General features: G+C 41.4%; 1 protein-coding gene across 3 annotated transcripts in view; it reads right to left on the bottom strand.

The window, feature by feature from the left end:
- The window catches only part of cemip (cell migration inducing hyaluronan binding protein), a 224,571-nt gene that overhangs the window by 48,883 nt on the left and 158,476 nt on the right, over positions 1-17,212 (bottom strand). For 2 of the 3 annotated variants that reach the window (XM_023332631.1, XM_023332633.1), the window contains exons 17-18: positions 10,730-10,815; positions 7,621-7,752 (exon numbers count right to left, since the gene is read on the bottom strand). In XM_023332631.1, coding sequence (XP_023188399.1) covers positions 7,621-7,752; positions 10,730-10,815 — 218 coding nt within the window. The remainder of the gene's footprint in view (positions 1-7,620; positions 7,753-10,729; positions 10,816-17,212) is intronic. The other variant, XM_023332632.1, reaches the window with a different exon arrangement.

Raw genomic sequence — 17,212 nt, 5'->3', positions numbered from 1 at the left:
CAATGTTTGTGCAGCTGATGGCTGGATGGTGGGTCTACACTCTAAAACAAACTAGTTAAAGTCACGCAGGGACAGCACATTTCTCCGTGCACTGGGGTCTAAGAGGGCACATATTTTTATTCCCTGGATCAGAATTTGAATGCCTATTTCCTCCTTCCCATTTTTAGTGCAGATAATCACAGTGTCTGGTGCAGATGGCTTTTTGGGATGGGTGTGCTTGACTTTTGGTTGGTGTGGTGAAGGGCAGCTTCTCCGTAGATGACCCACACCAGAGCAGTTATGACATATGACATTGCTTAAATGTTTGTTCTTACTTGAGATGGATTGCTGTCGATGTTTCTCGGATGGCTCCCACTGGGACAGGTCACGGTCCTCACGCACCATTGCTAGCCTGGCCCCCTGAAGTGTCAAGTTGGGTGTGGTGGGCCGCATCAATTGTGTGATCGCACAGGCAGCCATCCTTGTAGCTTCTTATCTTTGGCCAATCCCATAAGCCAATGCAAAGGTGCACGGTCGCTCCTCTAACAGTTTTTGGATCAGATCAGGGTCTGCTAGAGCATTAGTGAAAATCTCCACACTGATGCAATTTTGCTCCCTCTCTGTAAAGTTGGCATAAACAACAGAGACCTTTTCATAGATGTCATCTCTTAGTACATGTAGAGCTTCTCCAGTGTAGCCCCTGGTTAAAAACCATGCACTTAAGGCCTGTAATATTTACAAAATATTTACAAGGTTGGTTTCAAGTAAGAAAAAAAAAGGATAAGTGAGAAATGTGTATTGTTTTTGTACATTTTTAATCTGAGTGATTATATACATGATGGAAAAAACAGAAAGCCAAAACTTTTCTGGAGGTGACTTGTGTAGTTACATAAGTGTATTGTTTGATTAATCATCCCATTTGTTTAAAGACTATATTGAATATCCTACCTATGAAAGTAGTTTAGGTTAACGAGGGACAAGTGAACTCAACAGAGAGAAAAAAAAGAACTGAACAATGGGATTATGGGAAGAAGAGAGGAGAAGAAGAAGAAGCTAATGGTGATCGCTGCTAATGTTTGCTGAGGTTGAGATGGGAGAAGGAACTGGATTGTTAGGGTTCGTTCTGCATAAATAATCCTGCACACGGGCTGTGGGATATCTACGGAAGAATTCTGCAGTGAAAAGCACGGAGGAAAACTGCGGCTGAATCAAGGAGAACTGCGGCTGATCCGAGGTGGCGAGAGGGACATGGCGACACTGATTTCAGCGCGACGGAGGAGCAGTCCTGCAACTCCGGTGGCGGAGTTTTAAAGGAAGTTGGACTCGCGAAGCATCCTTCACGGAGAGGACGTCGGAGTTGGTTCGTTGTTTAAACGGAGAAGAGGATCGTTGAAGAAGTGACATCGATCTCTAGCTTCACCAGGCCTGCAACGAAACCTTAAACCGGTACCGGACAGTGTGTGTGTGTGTGGGTGTGTGTGAGAGAGTATGGGCCCATGTGTGATATTGTGATTTTGAACTGTAAATTTTCTGTACATGTATGGAGTTCTATTGGTAACAAAAATTGAATTCTGGTTGTAGTAAAGCAATAGTTAACAGTAAGGGGTTTTCTTAAAAAACACAAAGGCAAAGTGAGTAAAACATAAGGGACTGAGAGAAAAAGTGCCTTATCGACTTTATTTTGTTTTGGGAAACATTCGTTGTGAGGGACTTGATAACCTCGTTCTATGTTTAAGTTTTTGATTGTTTTGGGGATTTTATTTTTCTTAAGCTCTTATTAAAAGAATCTTTTCAGGTAGCTGGTTGTCTGGAGTAATTTATGTTGCATCATAGGAGTGTATGATAAGTGGAAGAGTAAGGAATTACTCAGTATTGGTAAACCTGTGTGGTATCTACCAGAACTATTCGAACCCAAATAGCCACCCCACCAGTGAGTTAAGGTCTTGTCCCAGTTACCAGCGGACAGAGCAGTGGGGTGCTACACCAGTTTTCCTGACTCTTTGCCTCAGTTTGATGTCAATAGCTGCAGCATGTTCCAAACAAGGTCCATAGGAAGCTTCGACCTCCTCACTCAGGAATCTGCTCCATCAAATGGCCTGGCTGCAGTATTGGGATCTTCTCATTAGAGCCTCTGTTCATGGGAGGGAAATCTAGTCATGCAGGTGGACAAATTTGTGTAACCAAACCCCTCCAACTAGCCAAGTGGTACTTGTGGGAAAATGATGAAGCTACACAGTCTTCCCAGTTCAGTACAGTTAGCGGGGAAAGAGGAAATCCATCAACAGCAGCTACACCTCGGCTATCAGTCTTATAAACCATATAACATGCCGTCACACGAGGTGCGGATGCTACGTTTCCAGCACCACCATGACTCGGACAGAAATTCGCTAAAGTCTCACCGCAGTTTGTCGTTTGCTGGTCTGGCATTGAAAAGAAAAAGGAGTTGTAGTGTTCTGATGGCAGCGGGGTAAGTGGCCATGGTAGAGCGTATTTAGCAGCTTTGCTCGCAGCTGGAGTTAATTCCATACTCATCACTATGCCTTGTGGTGATTCTAGCCTATTCAGGCTAAAATATTGTAAAATATTGAGTCGTTCCATATTTGGCCGTTAAATGTTTGTCCCGTATTGAACCGATACATAACTGTCCTATAGACTCGCCTATCATACACACATCAACACTGACATTTGGTCAGTTTAACAATACTGACCAAAATAAAATGAAAAAAAAAACTGGAAACGTACATATATAAGCTGGACTGGGCTATAAGCCACTGGTATCTTCATCACTCAGACAACCTGTGTCCCAATAAATCTGCTGGATTTATTAAGGACGCAACCCTCCCTCTCCAAAGCTGAACCATGGTTTCGGTTACGCAGAGCTTACGTTCAGCGGCTTTATTTCCCTCCTGCACTGTCAGATCGATAGCCCTCAACTTAAAAGCTGCATCATATGAGTTTGAAGAAATTTCTCTGTTGTGCCTGCTGATAGAATGTGCTTCTTCTAAATGAAAATTAGCACTTTCTTTTTTGATTTCCAATTTTGGCTTCCAATGATTCACTTCTTGCTAAAGAGCCCCCTGGTGGTTGAAGAGAAAGCCACAGAAAATCAGCACCGGGCCAAAAGCTGCATGCTACAAAGTGTAGAAAATGGCTTATAGTCTGAAAAATACGCTATATATATATATATATATATATATAAGGATGTTCCTCATTGGTTCATACACCAAATGTCTGAACCTGCGGTTCCTCTCGTACTGAGCAGGATTACTATTGCAACAACACATCATCTGTAGGGTAAAACTAACCTGTCTCACGACGGTCTAAACCCAGCTCATGTTCCCTATTAGTGGGTGAACAATCCAACGCTTGGTGAATTCTGCTTCACAATGATAGGAAGAGCCGACATCGAATGATCAAAAAGCGACGTCGCTATGAACGCGACGTCACTATATATATATATATATATATATATATATATATATATACATATATATAGCTGGCTGGATAGCTCAATAGATAAGGCATCGGTATATCACCCGAGAGGGCAGGGTTCGAATCCAGTCTGGGTCCTTAGGCAAGACCCTTCAAGCTACTGCCTACCTCATACCATGAGAGACACAAAAATGCATAACATGCCGGCTCAGACGTCGCCCGGCCAAACAAGGTCTGCGTCAGGTGTTGGGGAACCAGAGCACCTTGATGACAAATGGGCTACTGGAACAAGACGGAAATGGGCGAGAGATGAAAATGTGGATCTGTTGGAATGCTACTACTCAAGTAACCCTAATCAGAGAGGTTACATGCAAAGACTGGTGAAGGAATGGTTACTTCGACATCCCCAGTCAACACTAAGCGCTAAACAACTAGTAGCTCAGTGTTCCAACATCCGCAAACGGCAACTGCTATCACAACTTGAGATTACAATTACAACGGCTGAGTGAAGTACCATCAGAGATCATTGAGAATGTGAATGCAGCATTGAGAACAATCCCTACCAACACCATAACAGAAACCAATGAGCTGATCTACAACTCAGCATCAGTGATCCTTGAGACACTTGGCTATAAGAGCCGCCATGAGACCCAATACCCACCATGGAAAAGACGGTTAGAGGCTAAAATCAAGGTATCAAGGAGGGAAGTGAGCCAACTGCCCATACCTGAAGCACTCGAAACTGCCAAACAGAGGCTCCAAGCCTTGGCCAGCCGCCTCTTCTCCACTCAACCAGCTAAGGTGTACTCTCAATGGCAGGGTAATAACAACAGAGTAGACCCACCAAGGCTGGAGACTGAACAATACTGGAAAGGCATATGGGAAAGGGAGGCGTCCCACAACAGCAATGCACAGTGGTTGATCTCTCTACGAGAGGACCATAATAACCTCCCTGAGCAAGACCAAATGAACCAGCTGCTACAAAGTGGGACTCACCCTGAATGGTTAACTGAAGGGCGGACAATCCTAATCCAGAAGGATCCATCAAAGGGTCCAGTCCCACCCAACTACCGACCAATAACCTGCCTCTCCACAACATGGAAGCTCATGTCAGGCATCATAGCGGCCAAGATAAGCAAACACATGGATAAACACATGAGCATGTAAATAGCAGAGGAGCCAAACACCAACTCCTCGTAGACCGCACAGTTGCCCGAGACTGCAAAACCCGACACACCAACCTGTGCATGGCTTGGATTGATTACAAGAAAGCCTATGACTCAATGCCGCATACTTGGATCATTGAATGCTTAGAGATGTATAACATCAACAGGACTCTGAGAGCCTTCATTGCAAACTCGATGAAGCTGTGGAAAACCACCCTTGAAGCCAACTGCAAACCACTTGCACAAGTGGCATATACCAAGGAGATGCTCTGTCCCCGCTACTGTTCTGCATAGGCCTGAACCCCCTCAGCCAAATTATCAACAAGACTGGCTACGGATACCGACTCAAAAATGGGGCCAACATCAGCCACCTTCTCTATATGGATGACATCAAGCTGTATGCCAAGAGTGAGCGAGACATCGACTCACTGATCCACACCACCAGGATCTACAGCACGGACATTGGGATGTCATTCGGACTAGAGAAGTGTGGTCGGCTGATCACAAAGAGGGGGAAGGTCATCCGCACAGAAGGGGTCTCACTCCCAGAAGGAACAATAGCAGACATAGAGGACAGTTACAAGTACCTAGGTATACCACAAGCAAATGGCAACCTCGATGAGGTCACAAGGAAAGGAGCCACAGCTAAATACCTCCAACGAATAAGGCAAGTCCTGAGAAGCCAGCTCAATGGCAAGAACAAAATCCGCGCAATAAACAGCTATGCCCTGCCAGTAATCAGATACCCTGCTGGAATAATTAGCTGGCCAAAGGAGGAGATAAAAGCCACTGATATTAAGACTAGAAAACTACTAACAATGCATGGAGGATTCCATCCCAAATCCAGCACCCTGAGACTGTACACGAGCCGCAAGGAAGGAGGCAGAGGACTAGTGAGTGTGAGAACCACAGTCCAGGACGAAACAACTAAGATCCATAAATACATCAGGGACAAAGCCTCAACAGACAATGTGCTCAGTGAATATCTCAGACAACAGGGAACGGAGGTTGAGGTGCCAGAGATACCATCATGGCAGGACAAGCCCCTACATGGGATGTACCACCAGCAAATAACCCAAGTGGCTGATATCAGTAAATCCTACCAATGGCTGGAAAAAGCTGGACTCAAGGACAGCACAGAGGCCCTCATCCTGGCCGCCCAGGAACAGGCCCTAAACACCAGAGCAATAGAGGCCCAGATATACCACACCAGACAAGACCCAAGGTGTAGGTTGTGCAAGGAGGCCCCTGAGACAGTCCAGCACATAACAGCAGGGTGCAAGATACTGGCAGGGAAAGCGTACATGGAACGACATAACCAAGTTGCAGGCATAGTGTACAGAAACATCTGTGCAGAATATGGACTGGAAACCCCGGGATCAAAGTGGGAAACACCCCCAAAGGTGGCGGAGAACGCCAGAGCTAAGATCCTGTGGGACTTCCAGATCCAGACAGACAAAATGGTAATGGCGAACCAACCAGACATTGTCGTAGTGGATAAACAACAGAGGAAAGCCGTTGTGATAGATGTAGCAATACCAAGCGACTGCAACATCAGGAAAAAGGAGCACGAGAAACTAGAGAAATACCAGGGCCTCAGGGAGGAACTGGAGAGGGCCTGGAAGGTGAAGACCACAGTGGTGCCTGTGGTCATCGGGGCCCTCGGGGCAGTCACCCCCAAACTGGACCAATGGCTACAACAGATCCCAGGAACAACATCAGACATCTCAGTCCAGAAATGTGCAGTCCTTGGCACAGCCAAGATACTGCGCAGAACCCTCAAGCTCCCAGGCCTCTGGTAGAGGACCCGAGCTCAGAGGATAAGAACCACCCGCGGTGGGTGAGAAGGGAATTTTTTTTTTTTTTTATATATACATATTACATATATTATGTAATGGCTGCTATAAGTTGGCACATTTATTCAGATGGCAATTTGCAATACAAACTATTATGCTTAGTGATTAGCAATGGGCAATTTTCAGTTGCAATGCAGTACTTAGAATTGTTTTTATATTTATGAATGAAATTGTGCTCAGTATTGGCTTTATTTATTTCAGGAGTATTTTGTAGTTCAGTACAAAATTGTGTATATGAGCAAAATATTTGGATAAATAATGGGTTAGTCTAATCCTGGTCCTTAGCCTTGTTAATTACTCTTGTTGCTCTTTTTAGAAGTTTGATTAGTGACTCTTGTGTTGTTTTGTTTTTTAGCAGAGCGACCCTGGCGCGAGCCCCCAGTGTTGGTAAGCCCAGAACAGGCTGGTGTCTATTTTGGCTCATTCGCTGGTAACAAGCTTGTATAGGTTCTGGTCCGCTGGTGGCAAAAGCAAGGAGGAGGCAGATGAAAGCTTCTAGAATTTTATTCCTCTTTTTGGCAGGACGAACAAGTACAACGTACTGGACAGCTGGCATCTCTAAAGCTAACACACTCCGCTCTACACAAGGTCTTGGCTCTCGCTCTGCTCTCCTTCTTCCTCCCAGCACCTACACGTTGCTCTCTACCGCCCCCTAGGGAAAGACTGGGCCTGTAACACACTCAATATGTGACATTGATGTACTATTTTTAAGCAAATCCGCTCAACAATATTTTAATCTTGTCTTATTGGTGAGATCGCTGAAAGCCATTGCAGTCAAACACACCACCACAACTATTTAACTGTTAAATAGTTAATAGTTACATGCTTCTTTTTAAATGATTCAATAATTAATTAACTCATCAAATTTTTACCAAATCTATCCGTCAGTATGTGTGACTCCTCCGGTTATTAAGAGAGCTAAAAGCCACCACTATGGTAACCAAAAAAATATATAATATAAAAAGAAAAATTCAAATTCAATTCAAAAGTATTTTATTAAGCCCAGAGGAAAATTAAATGTTGTAGTTCATTCATTTAGATTCTTCAAAGAGTAATTGAAGACAACTGTTGGCAGGAAAGATCTCTTGTATTTATTTATATACATATTTTGTATAATTTCTTCAGACAAGCATGCATTCATTTGGTCAGAATGATAATTAATTAGAATTTTCATATGTTGTACTCACTGGCAGGCATCGAGCCACACATCTCCTCCTCTCAGCCAGGCTCCATGATCCTGGTTTTTGTAGGCTATAAAATGACTGATGATTGCAGGAACTCTGGGTTTGAAGAGGTTTGCATCCTTGTGAGGGCTATACCTATGCAATGTTGCAAAGTAGCACAGTGTGATCATTTAGATTATCATTGTAATTTATGCTGTCATGTCAAAATCATAGCTTTTCCTGCTGGGTTCCCTCCACTAGTTCCTGACTTTATGTCCCAGGATTATTGCTCTCTTGCCTTGATAGATATCTACTATATCACAGGTGTCAAACTCCAGTCCTGGAGGGCCACTGCCCTGCAACTTTTAGATGTCCCTGAATAGAATTATTAGGTCATTAGCAAGGGTCTGGAGAACCTGTCCAAACAAGAAGGAGGTAATTAAGCCATTTCCTTCCACTGTTTTGTAGCTGTGGCACATCTAAAATCTACAGGACAGTGGCCCTTGAGGACTGGAGTTTGACACTCCACTATATTTTTAATATCTGGACCTTGACCCTTGCTACAAGGTGCATCCTCTGCCTTCCTCTAATAATACTGACATCTGTTTCTTTGTGTATAAACATTGCCTGTTTATTGACATTATTTTGGATTGCAAAATTTGTTTGTGTCTGTGGTGCGAAGCCCAGACTGAAGAGGAGCACTAAAATGATCTTTAATAATTCTTCCCCACCTCATGTGACCTAACAATCCTTAGTGAGTGAAGGCATGCAAATAATGACCATTTTCCCCTTGGTACATTCTAGTAACCAGCTTGCTTCCTTGCTTTAAAGTGCTGTAAGTGCTCTCCCCATTCATTTCCTCATGCATGTGAGATTATGAGCTCATACATGTAGATGGCACAAATGGGAAAGCAAGGCAGCACCGAAGGTTGTCGCCATCACATCCCATTTGCTGGTTTCACCCAGAGTGGCAGAAAATCTTCCTCTTTCATAGTTGTTGATCACTCCCCATTTATCAAGCCCATTAGGCTTTGCAAAGAGAGCTCTTAACTTACAGTACACAGAGAAGACATGAGCTTTGTGCTAATGCTATTGTTGGGATCCATTGAAAACAGCAAGCTTGTAACAAAATTCATAGATTAGATTAGATTTGACTTATTGCTATCTGGAGGGACTCAGATTAGAGCTGCTGCTTCTCTATGTCAAGAGAAGCCAGTTGAGAAGGCTCAAGTATCTGGTTGGGATGCCTCCTCCTTGACCCTCCCTGGTGAGGGGTTCCAGGCACCCAGAGGAAGACCCAGGGTACTTCCTGTTTTGTTTATGTTTCTTGGCTGGCCTGGGAACACCTTGGATTTCTGCCGGGGGAGCTGGCTCAAGTGACTGAGGAGAGAGAAGTGTGGGTCTCCTTGCTTAGGCCGCTTCCACTGAGACCCAATCCCAGATAACCGGAAGACAATGGATGGATGGCTTTATTGTCATTACACAGGATTTTTAGCAATATGAGATTCTACTACTAATTCAATTCTACTTAGAGCTTTTAGAGCAGTTTCTACCCGATAGCAATAACAAAACTAAATGCAATCAAAAACAACCATTAATCATCATAAATGATGTATGTGAGAATGTGGCTGTTCTTTTTTTTTGCCAGTTGTTTGTTGATTCTTGCATTGTGTGTGAATTGTGAGACAGTTATTTTTTGTTTTTGGGCATGTGCACCGACTGATGGCACCCTTTGAATTTCGTTGTTCTTGTGACAATGACAATAAAGATTTATCTTATCTTATGTTATCTTACAATCACAGCAAAACTAGGTAGAAGAGGAGACATGCTACTTAGTATGTAGATGAATTGGTACTTCTAACAGCTCATCAGTCTTTTTGTCTTTGACTTTACATCTTCTCAATGGCAGTATGATAAACAGTTGCACTAAAGCCACCAATCACAGCCAGGAGGAGGATCTAAGTGTTGTCAAGCACTCTCATGTACACCCCGCTCACACTCTCTCCCTTGCTCTCTGTTACACTACAGCTAGTTTCCTTCAACAGAGGGTGTCTTGAATGCTCAAGCTAGTTAGCATGTTGATGGCAGATAAACAGTTTTCTTCTTGGGGTAAGTTGCTTATATGCGATTAGCAGTACATTTCTGCAGATGGAAATAGTAGCACTGGCATTAAGGGGGTGGGGGGGGGGGGCATATTTTTCTCATAAATGATCTGTCAGAGACAATTTTTAAAAAATATGTAAAAAAAACAACAACAACAAACAACAGGGATGGAGGGCTTGAAATCGGTCTTGATCTGTTTTGTCCTGGTCTTGGGTTTGGTCTTGCATGTGTCTTGTTCACCAAATTGGGTCAAGGCTTGTTTGAGACTCTCTTGTCTTTGTCAAAATTACAAAAACTTCCTTCCTTTTATCTTCACCCACAGAAGCACAACAAACTAAATGTTAAATAAAAGCAACAGCAGTGATGAGATTGCAACTGCATCTTATCATCTAAAAAAATACTCTATTATTGCTAATGACCGCAAAATCTTGTTGCATGTGAATGTTTACAACACCGGAAGGCATTTGGTACTTTGATTTAAAAGAGCGTGTCTGTGTGTTCACATTTGGTCTAGATGTTGTTTGGTCTAGCTTTTGTCAATCAAATAGAACATTGCTTTTGTCAAAAAGCACTGTTCTAAAATATTTATCGACATATTTGGTCTCGGAACGTCAGGTCTTGGACTCGCAAGGTGTAATATTGGTCTTGTTCTTGGAAGAATTGATCTTGACTCTATCACTGTAAATAACATTTTAATGAGTTGATAGAATTGATAGATCGTTTTGCTTGTAAGGGTAACTTTCATGAGACTCAATTGTGGGAAAGCAAAGTAAACTGAAAGACCTTTTTTAGTAATTTGTTTGTATGGCTTTGTTTATATGGATAATGAACTGATAGGTTTTTGTTGTGAATTTTATTCTTTGCCAACATGTACTGAAATTAACAGAAAAGTGTGAACAGAAAATGTTTAGTCATTGCAACACATGTGGCCACATATAAAACTTACATAGGAAATAAATAGAAATATTTAATTATAGTAAGTTACATCCACACTGCTTGCTGAAAAGTAAGACTGTTAGGTGAACCTAACCTGGCTCCAATTAGAGACAGAAAGGGTCTCTTGTCCTTGTCATTGGCCTCTGTAGTCTTCACTCCATTATCAAGGATCATTCCAGCCTAAAATAGAAAAAATCAAAATATATCTTAGGTCTGAAAATATGGTAAGAATAAATGATTATGATTATAGCTACAATATTTAAGCTATTTTTATCAGCTCTGTGTGTAACTTTTACACACAAAGCTGATAATATGCAAGTTTGTGCATATTATTAACACTTAAACTAAAGTAAAATCTAGGCTTTCTGCTAAAAGTATTTGAAATTATGAATTAAATTTTTTCATTTTTTTCTATATTCAGACACATTTATTGTGTATCAAGAGCTTTAAAATTAGCAGTTGGTAAGTCTTCCTAACAAATGTAAATATTTTGATAAGCTTTTTCCATGTACAATTGAGAAGTTGACATCATGTGCATCAGCCCCCACTGTACTGTGCATGTAGCCTGCAGAAAGAAAGCAATAATTTATTTTTACACTTTTCCATTTACACTGTATAGAATTTGGCTAATAAAGTTATTTACAACTCACAGCCACCGCAGATCACGGGTGGGTGAGTCCCAAGGATGTTGTTTTACATATAGTTTTGGGCTACCAGCAACCTATAAAACATTTCCCACCTTTTCCTCTCCAAAATCAAACATCAGAGCTATTTTACAACCATCAAAGAACTTTGAGGTGACTCATTAATTTAATATTCACAGCATCTTTTAGATTTTCTTTATGCTAAATATTTTATTAGTAAGGCAATTTTGCAAGGGTCAGTACAGCTTAATTCAGTAGCAGAAATAATCAAATAAGTAAAATCAATCAGCTAATCTATCTTCCCCTACTGCTGACACTGAGAACTAAAAAGGGAACCTTTGAGAGAGACGGCCGGAGTATGACGTTTCGAACCCCAGACCTGGCCTGATGATGAAGAAGGTGCTGCAGCAGGAGGAGGAAGTTGATCGACGAAGGCAGGGATCTCTGTAGGTCTGATGAGCTTCTTCTCCACATGGATGGTGAGGTCACACAGGACTTGGGTGCTGGCAGGAAGGAAGGCACCAGTTCTTCTTCTTTGCCTTTGTTCCTTGTTTTTGCCTTTATCTTCATCTTTGTCTTTGGGGTCTGAACCCAGCTGATGAGAGAAGTGCAATTTGAAGCCACATGTTGCGGGGCTGACGAGTTGGTCGCCATGCGCCGGACAGTCTTCGGCTCTGTGGCTCTTCTTCAGCTGCAGAGTTCTTTGTCCGTCTCGATCTTGGCTCAAAGCTGCTTGGAGGATCCAACCAAAGGTTCCTCTTTTGCACTCACCTTTTATAGGGTTTATCCACCCTTTGGTGCGATTGCATTGGCTAGCACTGATGCTGGTCTTATTTCATTGGCTGTCTGCTTTGTCTGCTGATGAGCTTTCGTCTTTGCATGGATGGTGAAGTTACACAGGCCTAGGGTGCTGGCAGGAAGAGTACTGATTTAGAGTGGCAGGTCTTGGGTTTTAGGGTGAATTTCTTGTGCACATGGCGGTCCTCAGCTTCTTGTCTTGCCACTCTTGAGCAATCTTCACCTTGTTTCAAGACCTTTGTGGTCCATTGTGATGTAGGCACAGTCCATCTTCTTTGCCTTTGGTCTTTGTTTTTGCCTTACCCTTTGTCTTCATCTTTGTCTTTGGGGTCTGATCCCAGCTGATGAGAGAAATGCAATTTGAAGCCAGATGTTGCGGGGCTGACGGGTTGGTCCCCATGTGCAGGACAGTCTTCAGCTTTGTGGCCCCAGCTCTTCTTCAGCTACAGAGTTCTTTGTCCATCTCAATCTTGGCTCAAAGTTGCCTGGAGGATCCAACCAAAGGTTCCTCTTTTGCACCCAGCTTTTTTTTTATCCACCCTACAGACACATTTGCATTGGCTACACTGTTTGTGTGCTTGTTTTATTGGCTGACTGCTTGGATAGATGATCTCATATCTATCCATTGTCTTACAGATATTATCAGATGATGTCTGTATTCATGTCCTGGGGTGGCTCAAAGGTCATTCTACATCCGTTGCCTACACAGTCTTTTCCTTTCAACAGGTTAAGTTTTCCAACAATCTGTTTCCAAATGAGCAAACCCTGAGGTCATCTCTGTTCTTCTGTTAGTACCGCTTTTCCCTAACCTTTCACCTACCATCTACCTCCAACACAACATCAGTGATCTGTAATTGCAGTTAAACCTTTTGCATCATTTTGTTGTTGCGCAACACCCCCCCCTCCTTTCTGTCTCTACTCTCTCACTCTCGTACTTCCTCTTCTGAGAGGGGAGATGTGCTACCAGCTCTCCTTCTAACGGGTTAATTGAGTTTTCTAAATCTGCTGGGATTTACCCTGTCCAGAACTGAAGTAAACTCTGTTTAAGCTGGTTTCGAGAAACGATTCACCTGATTTTTGACGGCCTACATCCAGGTGTCCCACCCTTCTTCCCCCTGTGAATTAGCCAGACTGAGCAGCCTACAGCCAACTAGTTTCACAGAGCACACCTGTTAACGGTCGCTCGTTCTCTATTTTACAACTTGCATTTGTTATTGAACCAGGTAGGTTTTAGTGACTCGGGTGAGTCCCAAGGATGATGTTTTACATTTGGGCTACCAGCAACCTAAAAACATTTTCCACTTTTTCCTCTCCAGAATCAAACATCATAGCTATTTTACAACCATCAAAGAACTTTAAGGTGACTCATTAACTGAATGTCCACAACATCTTTTAGATTTTCTTTATGCTACATATTTTATTAGTAAGGCATTTTTGCAAGGGTCAGTACAGCTTAATTCAGTAGCAGAAATAATCAAATAAGTAAAATCAGTCATCTAGTCTATCTTTCCCTACTGCTGACACTGAGAACTAAAAAAGGGAACCTTTGAGAGAGACGGACGGAGTTTGGCGTTTCGAACCCCAGACCTGGCCTGATGATGAAGAAGGTGTTGCAGCAGGACGAGGAAGTTGATCGGCGAAGGCAGGGATCTCTGTAGGTCTGATGAGCTTCTTCTCCGCATGGATGGTGAGGTCACACAGGACTTGGTGCTGGCAGGAAAAAAGGCACCAGTTCTTCTTCTTTGTCTTTGCCTTTGTCTTTGTCTTCATCTTTGTCTTTGGGGTCTGAACCCAGCCGATGAGAGAAGTGCGATTCGAAGCCACAGGTTGCGGGGCTGACGGGTTGGTCCCCATGAGCGGGACAGTCTTCAGCTCTGTGGCCCCGGCTCTTCTTCAGCTGCAGAGTTCTTTGTCCATCTCGATCTTGGCTCGAAGCTGCCCGGAGGATCCAACCAGAGGTTCCTCTTTTGCACCCACCTTTTATAGGGTTTATCCACCCTTTTGGTGCGTTTGCATTGGCTAGCACTGTTGCTGTGCTTGTTTAATTGGCTGACTGCTCAGACAGATGATCTCATATCCATCACTGTCTTACAGACATTATGTCCTGATGTCTGTGCTAATGTCTCAGGGTTGCTCAACCTCCTGTGTCCCTTGCCTGCACAACCTTTCACCTACCATCTACCTCCAACATATCAGTGATGTTTAATTGCATTTACACCTTTTACACCATTTCAAGTTCAATGTCATTCATTTATAATTTTATAACCATAACTTATTAATTACTCGCATTATAATCCTAATGTGAGTTATTACAGATGTTTTCTAAAATGAAACCAAGAATAATCCATGATTCTAATTATTTGATACCAAAGTTACAGTTACTTGTTTTTCTTGTAAGTGTTCCCACAAATGTACGTGTAAATATTATTACAAGTAAACCAATATTAATATAAGTATTTTACTTTGAATCTTATCAAATTACTCAAAATGTTTAGATTTCATTCTTTAAACTTTCATGCTTTAAAATAAGGAATAGTCTCAGCTATTTTTATAAATCTGCAGGCTGGAAACTTACTTCCTCTTTTTCCAGGAAACCTGCTTTTCCTGTTTAATGACTCTCTCTGACTGACTATGATTTCTTATGATTAGATAGAAAAAAGTAAAATTAAAGCAAAGTTTGCATGAGACAAAAACAACACACACAACCAGATTTATTTTATTGACACTTCAGTCTACGGTTGGGCCTAGATGTCACTTGAGTGATTCATTTTAAAGATAACTTTATTTATTATTACTGTTAAACTTAAATCTCCAGCATGGGGAAGTGGGATGAGCTCGGGTTTTCTTGACAATTTCAAGTTCAATGTCAAAATGACATCTATAACTTCTTTAGCTTCTTGGATTTAGCATTCATTATGACCATTACTTATTAGTTACTCTTATTATCATCTTAATGTGAGTTATTACAGACATTCTTCTGAAAAGAAACCAAGAATAATCAATTTTTCTAATTATTTGATACCAAAGTTATAGTTGTTTATTCTTACAAGTAAAACAATATTAATATAAGTATTTTGCTTTGGGTCTTAACCAATTACTCAAAATGTTTGGACTTCATTCTTTAAGACTTCTATGTTTGAAATAAGAAATAATTTAAACTATTTTTATAAATCTGCAAGCTGGAAACTTACTTCCTCTTTTTTCAGGAAACCTGCTCTTCCTGTTTCATGTTTCATCTATATAGAGATAGATAGATAGATATCTATATATCTATCTGTACTATATCGATAGTATGATACCAGATTGATAGCCCTAAACTTAAAAGCAGCATCATATGAACTTCTTCGTGTGGTTTCTATGATGAGGGGGTATGAGTTTGACGAAATTTCTCTGTTGTGCCTGCTGTTAGCATGTGCTTGTCCTAAAAATTAGCACTTTCTTCTTTGATTTCCAATTTTGACTTCCAATGATTCATTTCCTGCTAAAGAGCCCCCTGGTGGTTTGCAATATTCAGCTTTTTATTGCATTTGTTTGCCACATTGAATTTAAGAGAAAAGCCAAATATATTCCACTAATACTTGTCTGTTTTGTAAACTTACTACTTTCACATACTCATCGCAGTTTATAAGGTAAAATTAGATGAAAGGCTAAAAGTAGCTAAAATACTAACAATAGCATGGTACCACTAGTATGTTAAGTTACAGTAATATATTCCATGCAATGTAAAAGAAAAAGTCATGTAAAACATAACATTTGAAAAGGCCATGAATATTCCCCTGTTCCTTCTAATAAAAATGGTGGATGAATGAAATTCATGCCTTTTGTGGTTCCTGAGATATTAATATTTGCTTGGAGGCATTGTTTTTCCAGCCAAATGCCTCTGACTGTGTCTGCTCCCCTGCACATGACACACACACAGGAAGTACCAATCTGCTTATCAGGCTTGTGAGGACCATCCTATGCTGCCTTTTAAAGGGAACCACGACTAATTATAAAAAATAGAGCTTATTTGGGAAATATTTATCTTAGATGTAAAAACAACACAGTAATAATACTGTAGGTTATATAAATTTTAATAAAATATTTTCACAGGAATGTCGCCATGTTTTTCACGTTGCAATGCATTCAGGGTAAATAACGTGTAATGGTAAAAGTGCCTGGCTCCTCCAGCCTAAACAGTGATGAGTAACGTTATTAAGCCTTTTCAAATTGAACCGGACCACTTTGAAATCGATCAGAACGTAGAAATCAGAAGAGGTGATGATGAGGAGGAGGGCCAAACTGAGGAAGAGGACAGAGTTAGCTGTAGGAGCTTTTATTTGCTGCTGCTGCCTTCAGCTTCGTAAATGGCACAAAGAATGACACTTAATGGGGCACTTACTTAATGGACTGTGTGATCCGGTGTTATGCTGAGAAACACATGCCTGCCTAGAATTGTATGCCCTGTCTTTCTGTATATATTACATATCAAAACAAAAATTATGTCTGGATTCAGAAAATGTAAAACTCATTGACAGTTTTCTGGGAAATCGGCTTAGAGCACCAGGATGTACCCAAATTGGAAATAGGAAAATACATTGTGGCAGAGAAAAAAATCTGCAAATTCAAACGGGCTTCAAACATGTTTTTGTAATGCCATACAGTGTCTCCTAAACGATGTGACATAGAAACAAAAATTTTGTACCAATTTCAGTTCAAAGGTTCCTGACACACACAATGTATTCATTTTTTTCCATAACTGTTACAGTTTTCCCATGAATTTTGTTTGTTCCAGACTTGCAAATCTGATTTTCTCAAAATCGCCTTCTTTTGAGAACGCCTAAAATGAGGCATCATCATTTTTACATCGTCACAGCTCAAAGACAGAAAAATGTACATGTATGAATCTTGGCATGATTCTTCATTAATCCTTCCTGATATCTATGGCATATGTTAATAGCCCTTATGGTTTCCAAGATAGAGGGGAACTTGTACTTGTATTTCTACTACTGTTGTACCAACATCAGGACAACAGGACCAACTCTGTCCTGTGGCAAATTACAATTACAATATAATTCTCAACTTTTAGCTAATATTAGCTATTGCATGGGGTTTTTCACTAAGCATGAACTATGTTACTGTAGGGCAACACACAA

The sequence above is a fragment of the Xiphophorus maculatus genome, chromosome 4 (genome assembly GCF_002775205.1).
Source record: "Xiphophorus maculatus strain JP 163 A chromosome 4, X_maculatus-5.0-male, whole genome shotgun sequence".
NCBI lineage: Eukaryota > Metazoa > Chordata > Actinopteri > Cyprinodontiformes > Poeciliidae > Xiphophorus > Xiphophorus maculatus.
Note: the sequence above shows the minus strand (reverse complement) of the source record. Positions and strands in the feature narration are given on the sequence as shown.